The sequence below is a fragment of the Poromitra crassiceps genome (genome assembly GCF_964638095.1).
Source record: "Poromitra crassiceps genome assembly, chromosome: 12".
Classification (NCBI taxonomy): Eukaryota; Metazoa; Chordata; class Actinopteri; order Beryciformes; family Melamphaidae; genus Poromitra; species Poromitra crassiceps.
In genome coordinates, this window is record NC_139632.1 from 35,216,541 (window position 1) to 35,231,540 (window position 15,000).

Consider the following 15,000-nt stretch of genomic DNA (forward strand, 5'->3'; position numbering starts at 1 on the left):
TTTACTTGTTTAAATGACATTTTTGAAGTTTTACCCAGAAGTTTCCATTTTCTTTTAGCTGACCTGATGCTGGGCCTGGGCAGCTGTGGGAGAAGGGAGAAGGGAGGGGGAAGAGAGCCCCCGCAGCCGCGGAGAAACGGAACGGGTTGAGAGTGCGATCTAAAAGCTTAAAAGGCGATGCTGCTGCTGCTACCCCCTGCTGCTTTCCTGGGTAACAATAAAACGTGTATTATTGGGACTTTTGATATAAAAAAAAAGGTTTTAGAAATGATGTACAGAAAATTGACATTTTATTTCAGTGATCCCTTGGTTACTATTGAATAAGCTTCTCAAACAGCTCTGCTAAGTACAATTGATAGAGCAATGTGATGTCATCAGTAGCTGTGTTTCCATTACAGTTTTTCTACAACTTCGACAATGTACAATTGCGACTTGTAGGCGTTTCCATTGAAGTTGAGTTTGAGTGACGGCGCACACACCTGAACGCAATTCCCCGTTGCAGCAGCTGCCACAGTGATTACGCACGGGGATCTGCCCCAAATCCCGTCCCCTGCATGCTCAAATCTAACCAATGGTCAATGCAAATCACAACATGAAGTTACAACGCATATAAACGAGCCTGATTATCAATTCAAAAGAACATGTTGCTGGCTGCGGTGAATGCAGTGAGCGCGAGAGGCAGAGGAAAAAAGGTAGCCTACAACTGCGCGCACACAGACAGGCAGCCTGTCACCATGGACCGTTTCTGTCATTAAACATGATCTTTTTTCCCCAGCTCCGCTTTTGCACAACACTCGTGTTTCTGCTAGGTTGCTGCGGAGGTTTTGCCACGGCTTATCGAACCCTTTCTCCCTCATTTTCCTTTCATTTTCCGCTCCTTTTCCAAAGGAGAAGATGGGTCACATGACGTGCAAATGCGGAAAAGTGTGTTTCCATTACACTTTTGCGATAAACTGCTATATCGACACGTCTGAAAAACCACCTCATGAGAGCGCAAAACTTTTTGCGATATTTGGGAGGTTTTTCGAAATTTACGTGTTTCCATTACCCACTTTCTATTGCGATATTTAGATTTTGCGCATTTCTGATGGTAATGGAAACACGACTAGTGATATCACTCGAGCTATTGCAATGTCATCAGTTGTGTCATAATGTACGCAAGTACCACTGGACTCTACAGCATCACAGTCTGTCTGAGAGTTACCATGCTCTCTCAGCAGGCCAGGGGACCTGACCCCGTTTAGCTGTGTGTGTGTGTGTGTGTGTGTGAGTGTGTGTGTGTGTGTGTGTGTGTGTGTGTGTGAGTGTGTGTGTGTGTGTGTGTGTGTGAGTGTGTGTGTGAGTGTGTGTGTGTGTGTGTGAGTGTGTGTGTGTGTGTGTGTGTGTGTGTGTGTGTGTGTGTGTGTGTCTGTGTGTGTGTGTGTGTGTGTGTGTGTGTGTGTGTGTGTGTGTGTGTGTGTGTGTGTGTGTGTGTGTGTGTGTGTGTGTGTGTGTGTACGTGCTAAATTTAATAACTCAGGTCTCCCACCATGATAGCATCCCATCAGTTGAGCCAATCAGCAGCAAAAACCTGGTTTCCTAGGTTACGGCCTTCTCAGCCTCTCCCAGTAGACAAGCATCCAGCAACAACCAAGCCTGGCCTGGCTCTGTCTGTCAGGTTTTTTTCTGATTCCCCTCCCGCCACTTCCCCTCCAAATGTATTTGGCCAACCCAAATGTACAGTACCTTTCTCCCCCTCCACCTCCTCCCTTTCCCTGCTCTCTCCTCCCCCACTTTCTCTCTCTGTGTGTCCCTCTTTACACCCCCACCATCTCCAATCCTCCAGTGTGCAGGGCCTTTGTTTGCATGAAGAGAACAATAAGAATGTATCCAACAACACACAATACTAACAATATTTCATTCACACCTCCGCATCCTTCAGCCAGGCACAACTGTACACAATGTGACTCCTACTCCCTCTGTGTGTGTGTCTGTCTGTGTGTGTGTGTGTGTGTGTGTGTGTGTGTATGCGTGTGTGTGTGTGTGTGTGTGTGTGTGTGTGTGTGTGTGTGTGCGCGTGTGTCACTGTGTGTGTGTGTGTGTGTGTGTGTGTGTGTGTGTGTGTGTGTGTGTGTGTGTGTGTCAGTGTGTGTGTGTATGCGTGTGCATGTGTGTGTGTGTCAGTGTGTGTATAATAAAAATAATAAAAAGCATATTTGCAGTAATATAATGGAAAAATACCTTCAAAGTAAATTTTATATTCTGTTTTTTGTTTGTTCAAAATGACCAGAAACAGAGGTCCACACTTGGTTACAATGATAGTCCCCTGTTAGGCTGGTAGACGTGTATGTGCGTGTGTGTGTGTGTGTGTGTGTGTGTGTGTGTGTGTGTGTGTGTGTGTGTGTGTGTGTGTGTTGTACTCACCCTCTGGTCTGTACTGTGCTACTATGGTAACGGTCTGTCCTGCGTTCTTCAGAGCTGCAGCTGCCTGCTCGTGTGTCGCACTGGACAGGTCCACTCCGTTCACCTACACACACACAGACACACAGACACACACACACACACACACACACACAGACACACACACACGCACACACACACACACACGCGCGCACACCACACACACACACGCGCGCGCACGCACACACACATACGTCTCATGAGCTCATGTCTTGGATCAATAGTAATAAATGTATATTGAGTGACATGAGCAGACCATCGAGAACAGCACATCTAACTCGATCAATAACGTCATGGAAATCAGTTGTGTGCCTGTATGCCTATTTTACGCATGAAAACCATTTTGTTTCAGTATCTCTCTACATAAATGCAGCATATTCTCTGGGAGTCGCCTCAGAAGTGAGTCTCATATTATGCTATTTTTAGCTGTTTCAAACACGTCTTGGGGGTCTCTTTCATATTAACAAGACCATATTTACAGCTCATGAATGGCTCTAATAGTACTTGTAGAAGTAGTTGTAGTATTGTCATACTAGTAGTAGTAGTAGTACTGCATATACAGTATCTTTTAATATATGAATCTATTTGTTCTACGCTCATAACGAGTGTAGGTGTTGTTAGCTCGTACCGACAGCAGGCGGTCTCCCTTGCGTAGCTCCCCACAGAGATCAGCAGGTCCTCCAGCCAGGATGAAGGAGATGAAGATCCCTTCTCCATCCTCTCCTCCAACGATGTTAAAACCAAGACCTGTAGACCCCCGCGTCAGCACCACGCGCCGCGGCTCCCTGTGTGACACACACACGCACACACACGCACACACATGCACACACACACACACACACACACGCACACACGCATGCACACGCACACACACACACACACACACACACACACACGCGCGCGCACGCGCACGCACGCACACACGCACGCACACACGCGCACGCATGCACACGCACACACACACACACACACACACACACACACACACACACACACACACACACACACACACACAGAGTTAGGTTGATAGGGGGATGTATCATAAATGATTACATGAGACCATTCTTAATTAGATTAATAATTAGATTCTTAATTAGATTTGATAAGCCAAGTGTAGAAATTAGACCTAAGAACAATTAACCCCCGTCCATCACTCTCTACAGGGAAGAGATGAGAGGTACAAAGAGGTCTGAGGCAAGGAGGGGACTTCAAAAAAGAAGACAAACAAAATAATTTACCATACTGACCAGCAGAGGTCAGTATTGCACTGTCTCTGTTTTGGTGGGCCACTGTAGTAAGAAAATTGTTACCACTGAATGTGAAAAATAGATACCCTAACCCTAACCCAATAAAATAAAATAAAATAAAATAAAATAAAATAAAATAAAATAAAATAAAATAAAATAAAATAAAATAAAATAAAACAAAACAAAACAAAACAAAACAAAACAAAACAAAACTCAAGTAACAGCATTTGCAGCACTGCACTTTGCACTACATAGAAGTGGGCTTGTTATTGGAAGGTCACAGGTTTGACTCCTCGGATCGAAAGGGAAAATATGAAGGGGAAAGTTAATGTCTCTCCTCTACTGGCCTGGACAGACACTGTCTCTCCTCTACTGACCTGGACAGACACTGTCTCTCCTCTACTGTCTCTGTCTCTCCTCTCTGTCACTGTCTCTCCTCTCCTCTACTGGCCTGGACAGACACTGTCTCTCCTCTACTGGCCTGGACAGACACTGTCTCTCCTCTACTGGCCTGGACAGACACTGTCTCTCCTCTACTGGCCTGGACAGACACTGTCTCTCCTCTACTGGCCTGGACAGACACTGTCTCTCCTCTACTGACATGGACAGACACTGTCTCTCCTCTACTGACCTGGACAGACACTGTCTCTCCTCTACTGACATGGACAGACACTGTCTCTCCTCTACTGACATGGACAGACACTGTCTCTCCTCTACTGACCTGGACAGACACTCTGTCTCTCCTCTACTGACATGGACAGACACTGTCTCTCCTCTACTGGCCTGGACAGACACTGTCTCTCCTCTACTGACCTGGACAGACACTGTCTCTCCTCTACTGACCTGGACAGACACTGTCTCTCCTCTACTGGCCTGGACAGACACTGTCTGTTTCACAGAGAGTGTTCTTCATATTTTGCATTAAAAGCCCAGTCCCTCACTCAGGTCCCTGAGAACCGACACGCTTAAAAGGTTCTCAGATATCTGGGACCCGTTTTTGACCTACTTTAACGAGGTTAAGAATGATAAGTGACTGAGGTTGGGGATGATGGATGGCTCGCCCGGCTGGTATCCCATGGACCCCTTAGGTGGGATCCCAGGTACACGATATCTCTTATAAACACATAAGCACCTTATGCGGCTGATAGCACCATGTTGTATTGTTGAATGTTAATGATGTATGTCTGTTTTTTCCCTTTCTTTTCCTGTTTGCCTCAAAAGCCAATATGAGGCTTATCAGATTTATAACAATCAAAGCACTCTGATTGGCCCACGGGGTTGTGACAGAAAGAGTCATATTTTGGTGATGCCAGTTGAATGGCGAGGACTGTGATAGGCTGTAATCCCTCCATTAAACTAGATTAAAGACAGTAGAGCAGTGTCGTGAGAGTTTATGTACAGTGTGTGTGTGTGTGTGTGTGTGTGTGTGTGTGTGTGTGTGTGTCTGTGTGTCTGTGAGAGTGTGTGTGACCTCAGCCTACAGTACATCCCGACAACACTCTCACTGCCATCTGCCTCATACTGCCAAACTCTCTCTCTCTCTCTCTCTCTCACTCTCTCTCTCACTCTCACACACACACACACACACACACACACACACACACACACACACACACACACACACACACACACACACACACACACACACACACACACACACAATAGAGCAGAGGTGGACAGAGGTCACTGAGTATTCATGGGTTGGGTTGCAGTCACGGAATGTTTTTGTTGTGGTCGCCATCTTGAGTCCCAATTTAATGCCCTCTATTTGCTGTGCAATTGAAAATAGATTGGGACACTCGTGTCAAACAAACATTCATATCTCAAAAACTACACATCACATGGCGGATATGTTGGCATTGTGAGTGTTGGCAGAAGTAGCTGAAGGGTTTGATGTATAATATATGTATGTAGTGTTAAAGTTGTGTGAACTGTCACAGTTTTAAATTTGTGCATTTAGTGAAAAGTGCAGCCTGCAGTCAGCTAGGGTGAATTATGACATCACACACTCTAGGCTGGCTCCATAGACTCCCATTATAAAGTATAAAACCCACACTGTGAGGGCACAGCATAGTATCGTGATATTTTGTGGGCAATATATCGTATCGAAGGATCGTGATATTTTATTATACAAAATGTGCATGCAACATTTATGACAGGTTTTTATGACAGTGTTGGTCAGTCTGTCTGCTTGACAATCCCATTTTACTGCAATAAGAATGATTGAAGTGAGATGAACAGACTGGAAACTTTAGATAAAACAGATGTTGACAAAGTTTTTTACCTTTGGGACATCATTTGCAGTTGAAAAAAGGTAATAAATCACAATATATCACAATATCGCAATACTCAATATATCGCAATACTAGTATATCGCAATACTAGCATATCGCAATACTATCGGATCGTGACTTAAGTATCGTGATAATATCGTATTGTGGGGCATCAGTGACTCCCACATCTACTAACGATGGTGACCCGTTTAAAGTTTGATTAGAGTTTGTAGTACAATGAAAGAGTAGTTAGAGTTCAAAGAGGGCGTGGTTTGAACACTCCTTCCATAGACTTACACAGGGTTCATAAACTGCATTCGGAGCTCAAGATGGCCGCCACATCAAAAGAGTGTGTGTGTGTGTTTGTTTGTGTGTGTGTGCGTGCATGCGTTGTGTGTGTGTGTACGTGTGCGTGCACGTGTGTGTGTGAGTGAGTGCATGTGTGCGTAGGTGTGAGGTCTCACCTGGGGACATCCTCGTCTCCCATCATACCCCTGGGCAGTGGTGAGTATCTGGGTGTTGTCAAAGGGGCGGGGCTTACAGACTGGCTGCCTCCCGTGTAGGAGGGGCTTATATGGTTGTCCTGATGGGGGGAGTAGGCTGGAAGAGAAACACACATGCATTTTCACTTCACTGTTTATATATCGTTATCATTTAAGGATTTTAATAAGATAATTAAACCTTTTTTTTGTGGGGAAAACCATCAGACACACATTATTGCTGCATTCAAATGAAAGTCGTGAACTCGTGTTTACGAGAGCGGGAGTCGTGTGCACGACATGCTTGGCATTCAAGAGGTCACGTCGTGAACATGGGCAGTTGAGTAGAAGCCACCTGAGGCTAATAATTTAGCTAACGCTAGCTAGCGAGCGGCTAACTACCTTGATGCAGGTATAATGACAGAGGAAAGAAGACGAGACCATTGGGAATATCACCATGTTCCTCAGACATACAGTATTATAAAATGACCACGGAAAGCTCTATAAGACCAGAGGAGGCGCTAGTGCAGCGACCAGAACAGATACCCTTAATCCGGCTTCCCAGCCGCAAACACGGCCGATTGTGCCTGGATGGACGCCCGACCAAGCCGGAGGCAACACGGGGGGCTCGAACCTGCGGCCCTCGTGTTGGTAGGCAGGGAATCGGCTGCTGCACTACCCGCCGGACACCACTGTACTTTATGTCTTTTTTGTGCCCCCTTTGAAACACTGTTTGAAACACGCCTGACTGGGGGGGCATGGTGGTGCAGTGGTACACGCTGTCGTCTCACAGCTAGAAGGTCCTGGGTTCGATTCCCACCTGGGACGCTTTGTGAGCGCTGAAGGAGTGCGTGCCCGTCCGCATGTCCTCGAGTGCCCACCGCCGGGTGGGGTCGTCAAAAGGGCCTTTCTGTGTGGAGTTTGCATGTTCTCCCCGTGCCCCCTGGGGATTTCCTTCATATAGGAACCCCACACCAAAACATGCAATATCCTGGTTGCTGAAGTGGTGCCTCCTCTGGTCGTTCGCGGCGCCTGTTCGGAGGGAGGGGAACTCGTTGGAATAGCGTGATCCTCCCACGTGCTATGTCCTACCGGTGAAGCTTCCCCTGTCAGGTGAAAAGAAGCGGCTGGCTAACTGCCCATGTCCCGTAGGAAGCATGGAGCCAGTTTCGGCTCTCCTCAGATCGGCAGAGGGTGGAGCAGCAACCAGGATACATAAATTAAAATTAGCACTAATGGGGGATAAAAATGGGATAAAAGAATCTGGGAAAAAATATATATATTAAAAAAAAAAAAAAAACAGGCCTGACTGGCTCTGTTTACATAGATATTACTGGATTTCCCACTCCTGGCAGCTAAACATAATGCATCATTTTGTGCCGGTAAAAAATGGAATTAAAGATACATATATCTAGAATTACACGCGCGAGCACGCACGCATGCGAGCACGCACACACGCACACACACACACACACACACACACACACACACACACACACACACACGCTGATTACAGCCCATGTATTGGATCAATAGTAATAAATGTATAGTGACATGAGGATTCCATGGAGAACACAGAACATCTGACTCAATCAATAACATACTGGTGGTGCCCGTAATACAATGTGTGTGTGTGTGTGTGTGTGTGTGTGTGTGTGTGTGTGTGTGTGTGTGTGTGTGTGTGTGTGTGTGTGTGTGTGTGTGTGAGAGAGAGAGAGAGAGACAGAGAGCAATAGTGTGTGAGAGAGATGGTAGATGTAGACTGCATCAATCACACCATCAGATCACACAGTGCATTAACTCTTTCCCGGCCAATGATGCGTTTCCACGGCAATGCGTGTTTTGACTGTTACACGATAGAAGGCTCTGTTACGCACCTTGTGAAATAGTACAGCACGTCCAGGGTTAAAAACAAGCAGAGGTGAAGCCCCCGCCAAAACCAGGAAGTGTAAGGGATTATCATTTTCAAAAGCGTAAATATATGACCGTTACTAATCCAAAGTAAGTTGAAGTGACTTGCTCCAGCACAGGCACAGCACTAAAACAACGTGTGGAGATAGTAGGCTCCTGTGTTGCCAGAATGAGATTAGTTTTTTGTCCTATGTCGGCAAATACATCAAAAGTGTGCAGTTTGACTGATTGTTGACTCCTCCTGTAATAATTATTGTTCCAATAAAGGGGATTCACTTCTTTTTCGGAAAGGGGGGTGGGGTAGCGAAAGCAATATAGTAATGTAACAAATTACTTTTGATACCAAGTGATAATGAGTAAAGTAATTGTCTTACTTTTTAAAGGAGTAATAAGTAACTTATTACATTTGCTAAGTAACTTGTCCAGCACGTCTTCCATCAGGACGGTGTAGGGAAAGCGGTCAGATCGCTGGTGTCGGCAGCCATGGTGCTGAGAACGCCGAGTCCATGACGGCAGCGGGGCCTCTCAAACAATTCCAATCAAAACGGAAGGATTGTTTTTCACCAGGAAGGATTTTTTTCACCAGGAAGGATTTTTTTCACCAGGCGCTGGCGAACGTCCACGAGTCAGTTCTCCTTCTTCTCAGTTAGCTTCGTAATCCAGTTTGCGAGCTCACACACTTCTCACACACCTCTCACACACCGTATACATTTCAGACGGTAGATGAGCTCCAGACGTCCAGACATGGAGAGAACCAGCCCCTGCCTCTCGTGTCGCGCCCTGAATCTTGCAGCGAAATCTGTGGCCACTGAAACGTGAGAGCGAGCGCAGAGGGGCACAGATGCACATACTCTGCATATTTCGCTGTGTGACATTGGAGTCGGTTCAGGATCCTTGAAAATGGCTGTCGTTTACAAAAATGCATTTTTCTCAGCCTTTTTCGTCTGAAAATGAACGCTTTCGATGGAAAACGACCTACATTCAAGGATGAGTGATGCTAGAATAAAACGGAATGGGGAAAGAGTTCACGTTTTGGTGAATGTGTGATTTGAGAGGAGATGTATTTGATGTAGTTCGGTAGTAATAATGAGTGAAATGTGGAGAAGTGATCTATTACATGTAGTTTGGTAATGTGCTGATACGGAGAGATGACAAGATGCTATAATCCAGTGGAGCCGTAATGATCTCAGTGTGACACTGAGCAGGATAGCGCTGGTGTCCATTACGTTGGTTCTTGATGAAGAACAAACCGCACCACTCGCTGTTTCGCTTTTGTGGTGCACGGAATCAATTTCTCTCCGGTTCCAAAGGAAAAAATCAATTCCTGCACACACTGATCACCTCTGCATTGATTTATTACAAAGAGTCGACGTTTCCGTCACGAGGAGCTTTCTCAAGACGTCCTGCGAAAGCTCCTTTTTAATAAATCAATAGTTAATAAGTGTGTGCAGGGATAGATTTTTTCTTTGTAAACGACGCGGTGGCCATAGTAAGCACTGCATGCACTGACGAGTAATGCCATCATGACAGCCGGATCTCAGAGTAAGGGGAGATGTTGAAAACACTGAAGACGGTTTGCATCATTGCCATAGAGACACTGCATGAAATAGGCCACGCCCATCACGGGGCAAAGCGCTCCATTCACTCCCATACACCAGCGTCAGTTTCCTTGATTTAAACATAGCTTAAAAGCTGTTGTGTGGTGGGCTGCGCAGACAACAAATGTAAAAAATAAATCTCCAGTTAAAGTTTTTTTGTACTCCCGAGGAAAACAAGAAAGCCATTGAGAATTGTCGAGAAGAAACATGTGGATCTAGCTGTCAAGGAAGTAAGTGGGAGTGTTCATCTTCCGTATATATGATCTTTGTGTGCAACACGCGACATAGGAGAACGCCAGGATTGGGGGGGGAGTTTGTGGCGTACTCACAGTTGGTGACGTCAGGTGGGGGGAAGCTGTCGTTGATAAAGAGCGAGGTGTGTTTGGCCACGCGCAGGTAGACCACGTCAGGGGTGGACTTCAGAGCAGACACCGCCTCCTCATGGCTCACCTCCTCCAAACACGCACTGTTCACCTGGGACACGCACACACAACACATACACACTTATACTACATGTGTTCACCTGGGACACGCACACACAACACATACACACTTATACTACATGTGTTCACCTGGGACACGCACACACAACACATACACACTTATACTACATGTGTTCACCTGGGACACGCACACACAACACATACAGACTTATACTACATGTGTTCACCTGGGACACGCACACACAACACATACACACTTATACTACATGTGCCAGACATGGGAAGTAACTATGTTTAAATAAATACTTTGTTACTGTACTTAAGTAGGATTTTCAGGTATCTGCACCTTCCTGAGTATTTATTTTTCTGACTTTTTACTTTTACTCCCTACATTTTAACACAAACAATTTATCTGTACTTTCTACTACATTTTCAAAACAGGCTAGTTTAGTTGTAATGCAGGACAGAGAAAAACTATCTAACGTTGTTTGACCATCTCTCTCGTTTGATAAACAAAAAGAAAAAGGGAAAAAAAGAGAAGAGAACATAAAAGGTGTTTCTTACAGCCATCAGTTTGTCCCCTATCTGTAGCCGTCCATCTTTCTGTGCGGCCCCTCCCTCGATGATCTTGGTCACATAGATGCTGTTGTCACCTGGGACATGTTGGTTTCCAACTCCACCTGCTATACTGAACCCTAGACCTGAGAGAGAGAGAGAGAGAGAGAGAGAGGGAGACATAGAGAGGGATAGAGAGAGAGAGAGAGCTGATATTTCTGAATAACCTTCTCATGTTTGTGTTTTCTGTGCTTCAGTTCTCTGTTTGTATCTCTGCTGTATCCTGCAGTCTGTGTTTGAAGGCGTTTCCTGACCTTTGGGTCCTTTGACCAGTTTGATGTCCATGACCCTCTCGCCCAGGCTCCTCCTGCGTCGTACGTACAGCCTGACCAGACCTCCAGCCTCCTTCAGGGCCTCCACCGCCCCGCTGTGTGTCACCTCTCTCACGTCCGCCTCGTTCACCCGCACGATGACGTCATTCACCCTGCACAGCAAACACATGGTGACATCATTCACCCTGCACAGCAAAGACATGGTGACATCATTCACCCTGCGTGTGTGTGTGCGTGTGTGTACCTGAGTCGTCCGTCCTGCGCTGCGGCTCCTCCAGGTATGATCTTGGTGATGAAGATGGAGGGGTCTTCTCCGATGTGGGGGTTATCAGTCCCCCCTGCAATACTGAACCCCAGGCCTGAGTTACCCTACACACACATGCACACGCACACACACACACATACACACACACACACACACGCGCGCACACACATACGGACGTGAGCACACACACACACACACACACACACACACACACACACACACACACACACACACACACACTCTATAATGAATGCTAGATCAGAGCTTCCTGCTTCACAATTTGTTAATAAACAGTGATTTGATTGGGCGATGTGGAAAGGCCATCTTTTTCACCATGGAAATGTGTGTGTGTGTGTGTGTGTGTGTGTGTGTGTTTCTGTGTGTGTGTGTGTGTGTGTGTGTGTGTGTGTGTGTGTGTGTGTGTGTTTCTGTGTGTGTGTGTGTGTGTGTGTGTGTGTGTGTGTGTGTGTGTGTGTGTGTGTGTGTGTGTCCATAGTGTCTTTAATGCAAAGCCACCCAAGCAGACAGAACCAGGTCACAGGAGAATAGAGCGACAGATAGAGATAGAGATGGAGAGAGAGAGAGGGGTAGAGAGAGAGAGAGAGAGCCCCAGGGCGAGAGAGAGAGAGAGAAGGGGACATAATGAGAGGGGGAGGAAGGGAATCAGAGGAGGAGGGATGGAAGGATGGATGGGTGCAGAATGGAAAGGATGAGAAGAGGGCGGAGGAGGAGAGAGAGGAGAGGGATGGCCGTCACAGAGCTGATGAGGTTCTACACTGGCAGGCAGAGAGCACAGCACGCTCATCAAGTCATCCTATCTTCTTTGCACACTCAATCTATCTGCACTCTCCTCAAGGGATTTAGCTCAGGAGGTAGAGCTGTGCATTATCTCAGGAGGTAGAGCTGTGCATTAGCTCAGGAGGTAGAGCTGTGCATTAGCTCAGGAGGTACAGCTGTGCATTAGCTCAGGAGGTAGAACTGTGCATTATCTCAGGAGGTAGAGCTGTGCATTAGCTCAGGAGGTAGAGCTGTGCATTATCTCAGGAGGTACAGCTGTGCATTAGCTCAGGAGGTACAGCTGTGCATTAGCTCAGGAGGTACAGCTGTGCATTAGCTCAGGAGGTAGAGCTGTGCATTAGCTCAGGAGGTACAGCTGTAGGCATTAGCTCAGGAGGTCCAGCTGTGCATTAGCTCAGGAGGTAGAGCTGTGCATTAGCTCAGGAGGTACAGCTGTGCATTAGCTCAGGAGGTAGAGCTGTGCATTAGCTCAGGAGGTACAGCTGTGCATTAGCTCAGGAGGTACAGCTGTGCATTAGCTCAGGAGGTACAGCTGTGCATTAGCTCAGGAGGTACAGCTGTGCATTAGCTCAGGAGGTACAGCTGTGCATTAGCTCAGGAGGTACAGCTGTGCATTAGCTCAGGAGGTACATATATACAGTAGGTGATGTAGGTATGTATGCCTTTCTTCTTCTTCTTCTTCTTCTTCTTTTCTTTATTTTACTGTCTGAGCTTGTTGTTGTTTGTGTTCTAAGGAAAAACTGAAAATAAAATATTGAAATGTATTAAGCAACACTGAAAACAGTTACCAAAAAAACAACTACCTCAACCTGTCACCATCCCGTACATGTATGGAGCGATTTGTTTCCTACAGCCTTCTCAGCACACATGTGCATCACGATGGAGATCACGATGGAGAAGAGTCCAGGAGCGGACAGAAGAGAGAGAGCACTGCTGTGGTCTGTGTGTGTGTGTGTGTGTGTGTGTGTGTGTGTGTGTGTGTGTGTGTGTGTGTGTGTGTGTGTGTGTGTGTGTGTGTGTGTGTGTGTGTGTGTGTGTGTGTGTGTGTGTGACTGGGCTGTTGATATGTCTGTGCAATGTGGGTGTAGTTTTACCCTCTCCAGCGTGATCTCCTCATACTCGTAGTCTGCTTCTGTACCATTGACCTGTCAGAGGGAGAGAGAGGGAGAGAGAGAGAGAGATAGAGAGGGAGAGAGAGAGAGAGGGTGGGAGAGAGAGGGAGAGAGAGTAGAGAGAGGGAGAGAGAGGGAGGGAGAGAGGGGGAGGGAGGGAGAGAGAGAGAGAGAGAGAGAGAGAGGGAGAGAGAGAGGGAGGGAGAGAGGGGGAGGGAGGGAGAGAGAGAGAGAGAGAGAGAGAGAGAGAGAGAGAGAGAGAGAGAGAGAGAGAGAGGGGGGGGGAGAGAGAGAGAGAGAGAGAGAGAGGGAGAGAGAGAGAGGGAGAGAGGGAGAGAGGGGGAGGGAGGGAGAGAGAGAGAGAGAGAGAGAGAGAGAGAGAGAGAGAGAGAGAGAGAGAGAGAGAGAGTTATGTAATAAATAGAGGATTAAGATGCTGGGCAGAGTTCAGACTGGGTGGATTCAAACAAAAAATAGATTGAACTGTTTGACACAGAGCAAAGCAGCATGTCCCCTGCATTAACTCAAAGCATGTCCCCTGCATTAACTCAAAGCATGTCCCCTGCATTAACTCAAAGCTGTCCCCTGCATTAACTCAAAGCATGTCCCCTGCATTAACTCAAAGCATGTCCCCTGCATTAACTCAAAGCATGTCCCCTGCATTAACTCAAAGCCTGTCCCCTGCATTAACTCAAAGCATGTCCACTGCATTAACTCAAAGCATGTCCCCTGCATTAACTCAAAGCCTGTCCCCTGCATTAACTCAAAGCATGTCCACTGCATTAACTCAAAGCATGTCCCCTGCATTAACTCAAAGCCTGTCCCCTGCATTAACTCAAAGCATGTCCCCTGCATTAACTCAAAGCATGTCCCCTGCATTAACTCAAAGCCTGTCCCCTGCATTAACTCAAAGCATGTCCCCTGCATTAACTCAAAGCATGTCCACTGCATTAACTCAAAGCATGTCCACTGCATTAACTCAAAGCATGTCCCCTGCATTAACTCAAAGCATGTCCCCTGCATTAACTCAAAGCCTGTCCCCTGCATTAACTCAAAGCCTGTCCCCTGCATTAACTCAAAGCATGTCCCCTGCATTAACTCAAAGCATGTCCCCTGCATTAACTCAAAGCATGTCCACTGCATTAACTCAAAGCATGTCCCCTGCATTAACTCAAAGCATGTCCACTGCATTAACTCAAAGCCTGTCCCCTGCATTAACTCAAAGCCTGTCCCCTGCATTAACTCAAAGCATGTCCCATGCATTAACTCAAAGCATGTCCCCTGCATTAACTCAAAGCCTGTCCCCTGCATTAACTCAAAGCATGTCCCCTGCATTAACTCAAAGCATGTCCCCTGCATTAACTCAAAGCCTGTCCCCTGCATTAACTCAAAGCCTGTCCCCTGCATTAACTCAAAGCATGTCCCCTGCATTAACTCAAAGCATGTCCACTGCATTAACTCAAAGCATGTCCACTGCATTAACTCAAAGCATGTCCCCTGCATTAACTCAAAGCATGTCCCCTGCATTAACTCAAAGCCTGTCCCCTG

At 46.6% G+C, this 15,000-nt stretch overlaps 1 protein-coding gene across 1 annotated transcript in view; it reads right to left on the reverse strand.

Moving 5' to 3' along the window:
* Positions 1 to 15,000, reverse strand: part of LOC310786192 (disks large homolog 4-like) — a 175,953-nt gene that overhangs the window by 45,963 nt on the left and 114,990 nt on the right. The window contains exons 5-12 of the mRNA XM_083647365.1: positions 13,435 to 13,485; positions 11,522 to 11,646; positions 11,260 to 11,429; positions 10,955 to 11,091; positions 10,277 to 10,421; positions 6,424 to 6,559; positions 3,068 to 3,224; positions 2,404 to 2,506 (exon numbers count right to left, since the gene is read on the reverse strand). Of these exons, the coding sequence (XP_083503491.1) occupies positions 2,404 to 2,506; positions 3,068 to 3,224; positions 6,424 to 6,559; positions 10,277 to 10,421; positions 10,955 to 11,091; positions 11,260 to 11,429; positions 11,522 to 11,646; positions 13,435 to 13,485 (1,024 nt within the window). The remainder of the gene's footprint in view (positions 1 to 2,403; positions 2,507 to 3,067; positions 3,225 to 6,423; positions 6,560 to 10,276; positions 10,422 to 10,954; positions 11,092 to 11,259; positions 11,430 to 11,521; positions 11,647 to 13,434; positions 13,486 to 15,000) is intronic.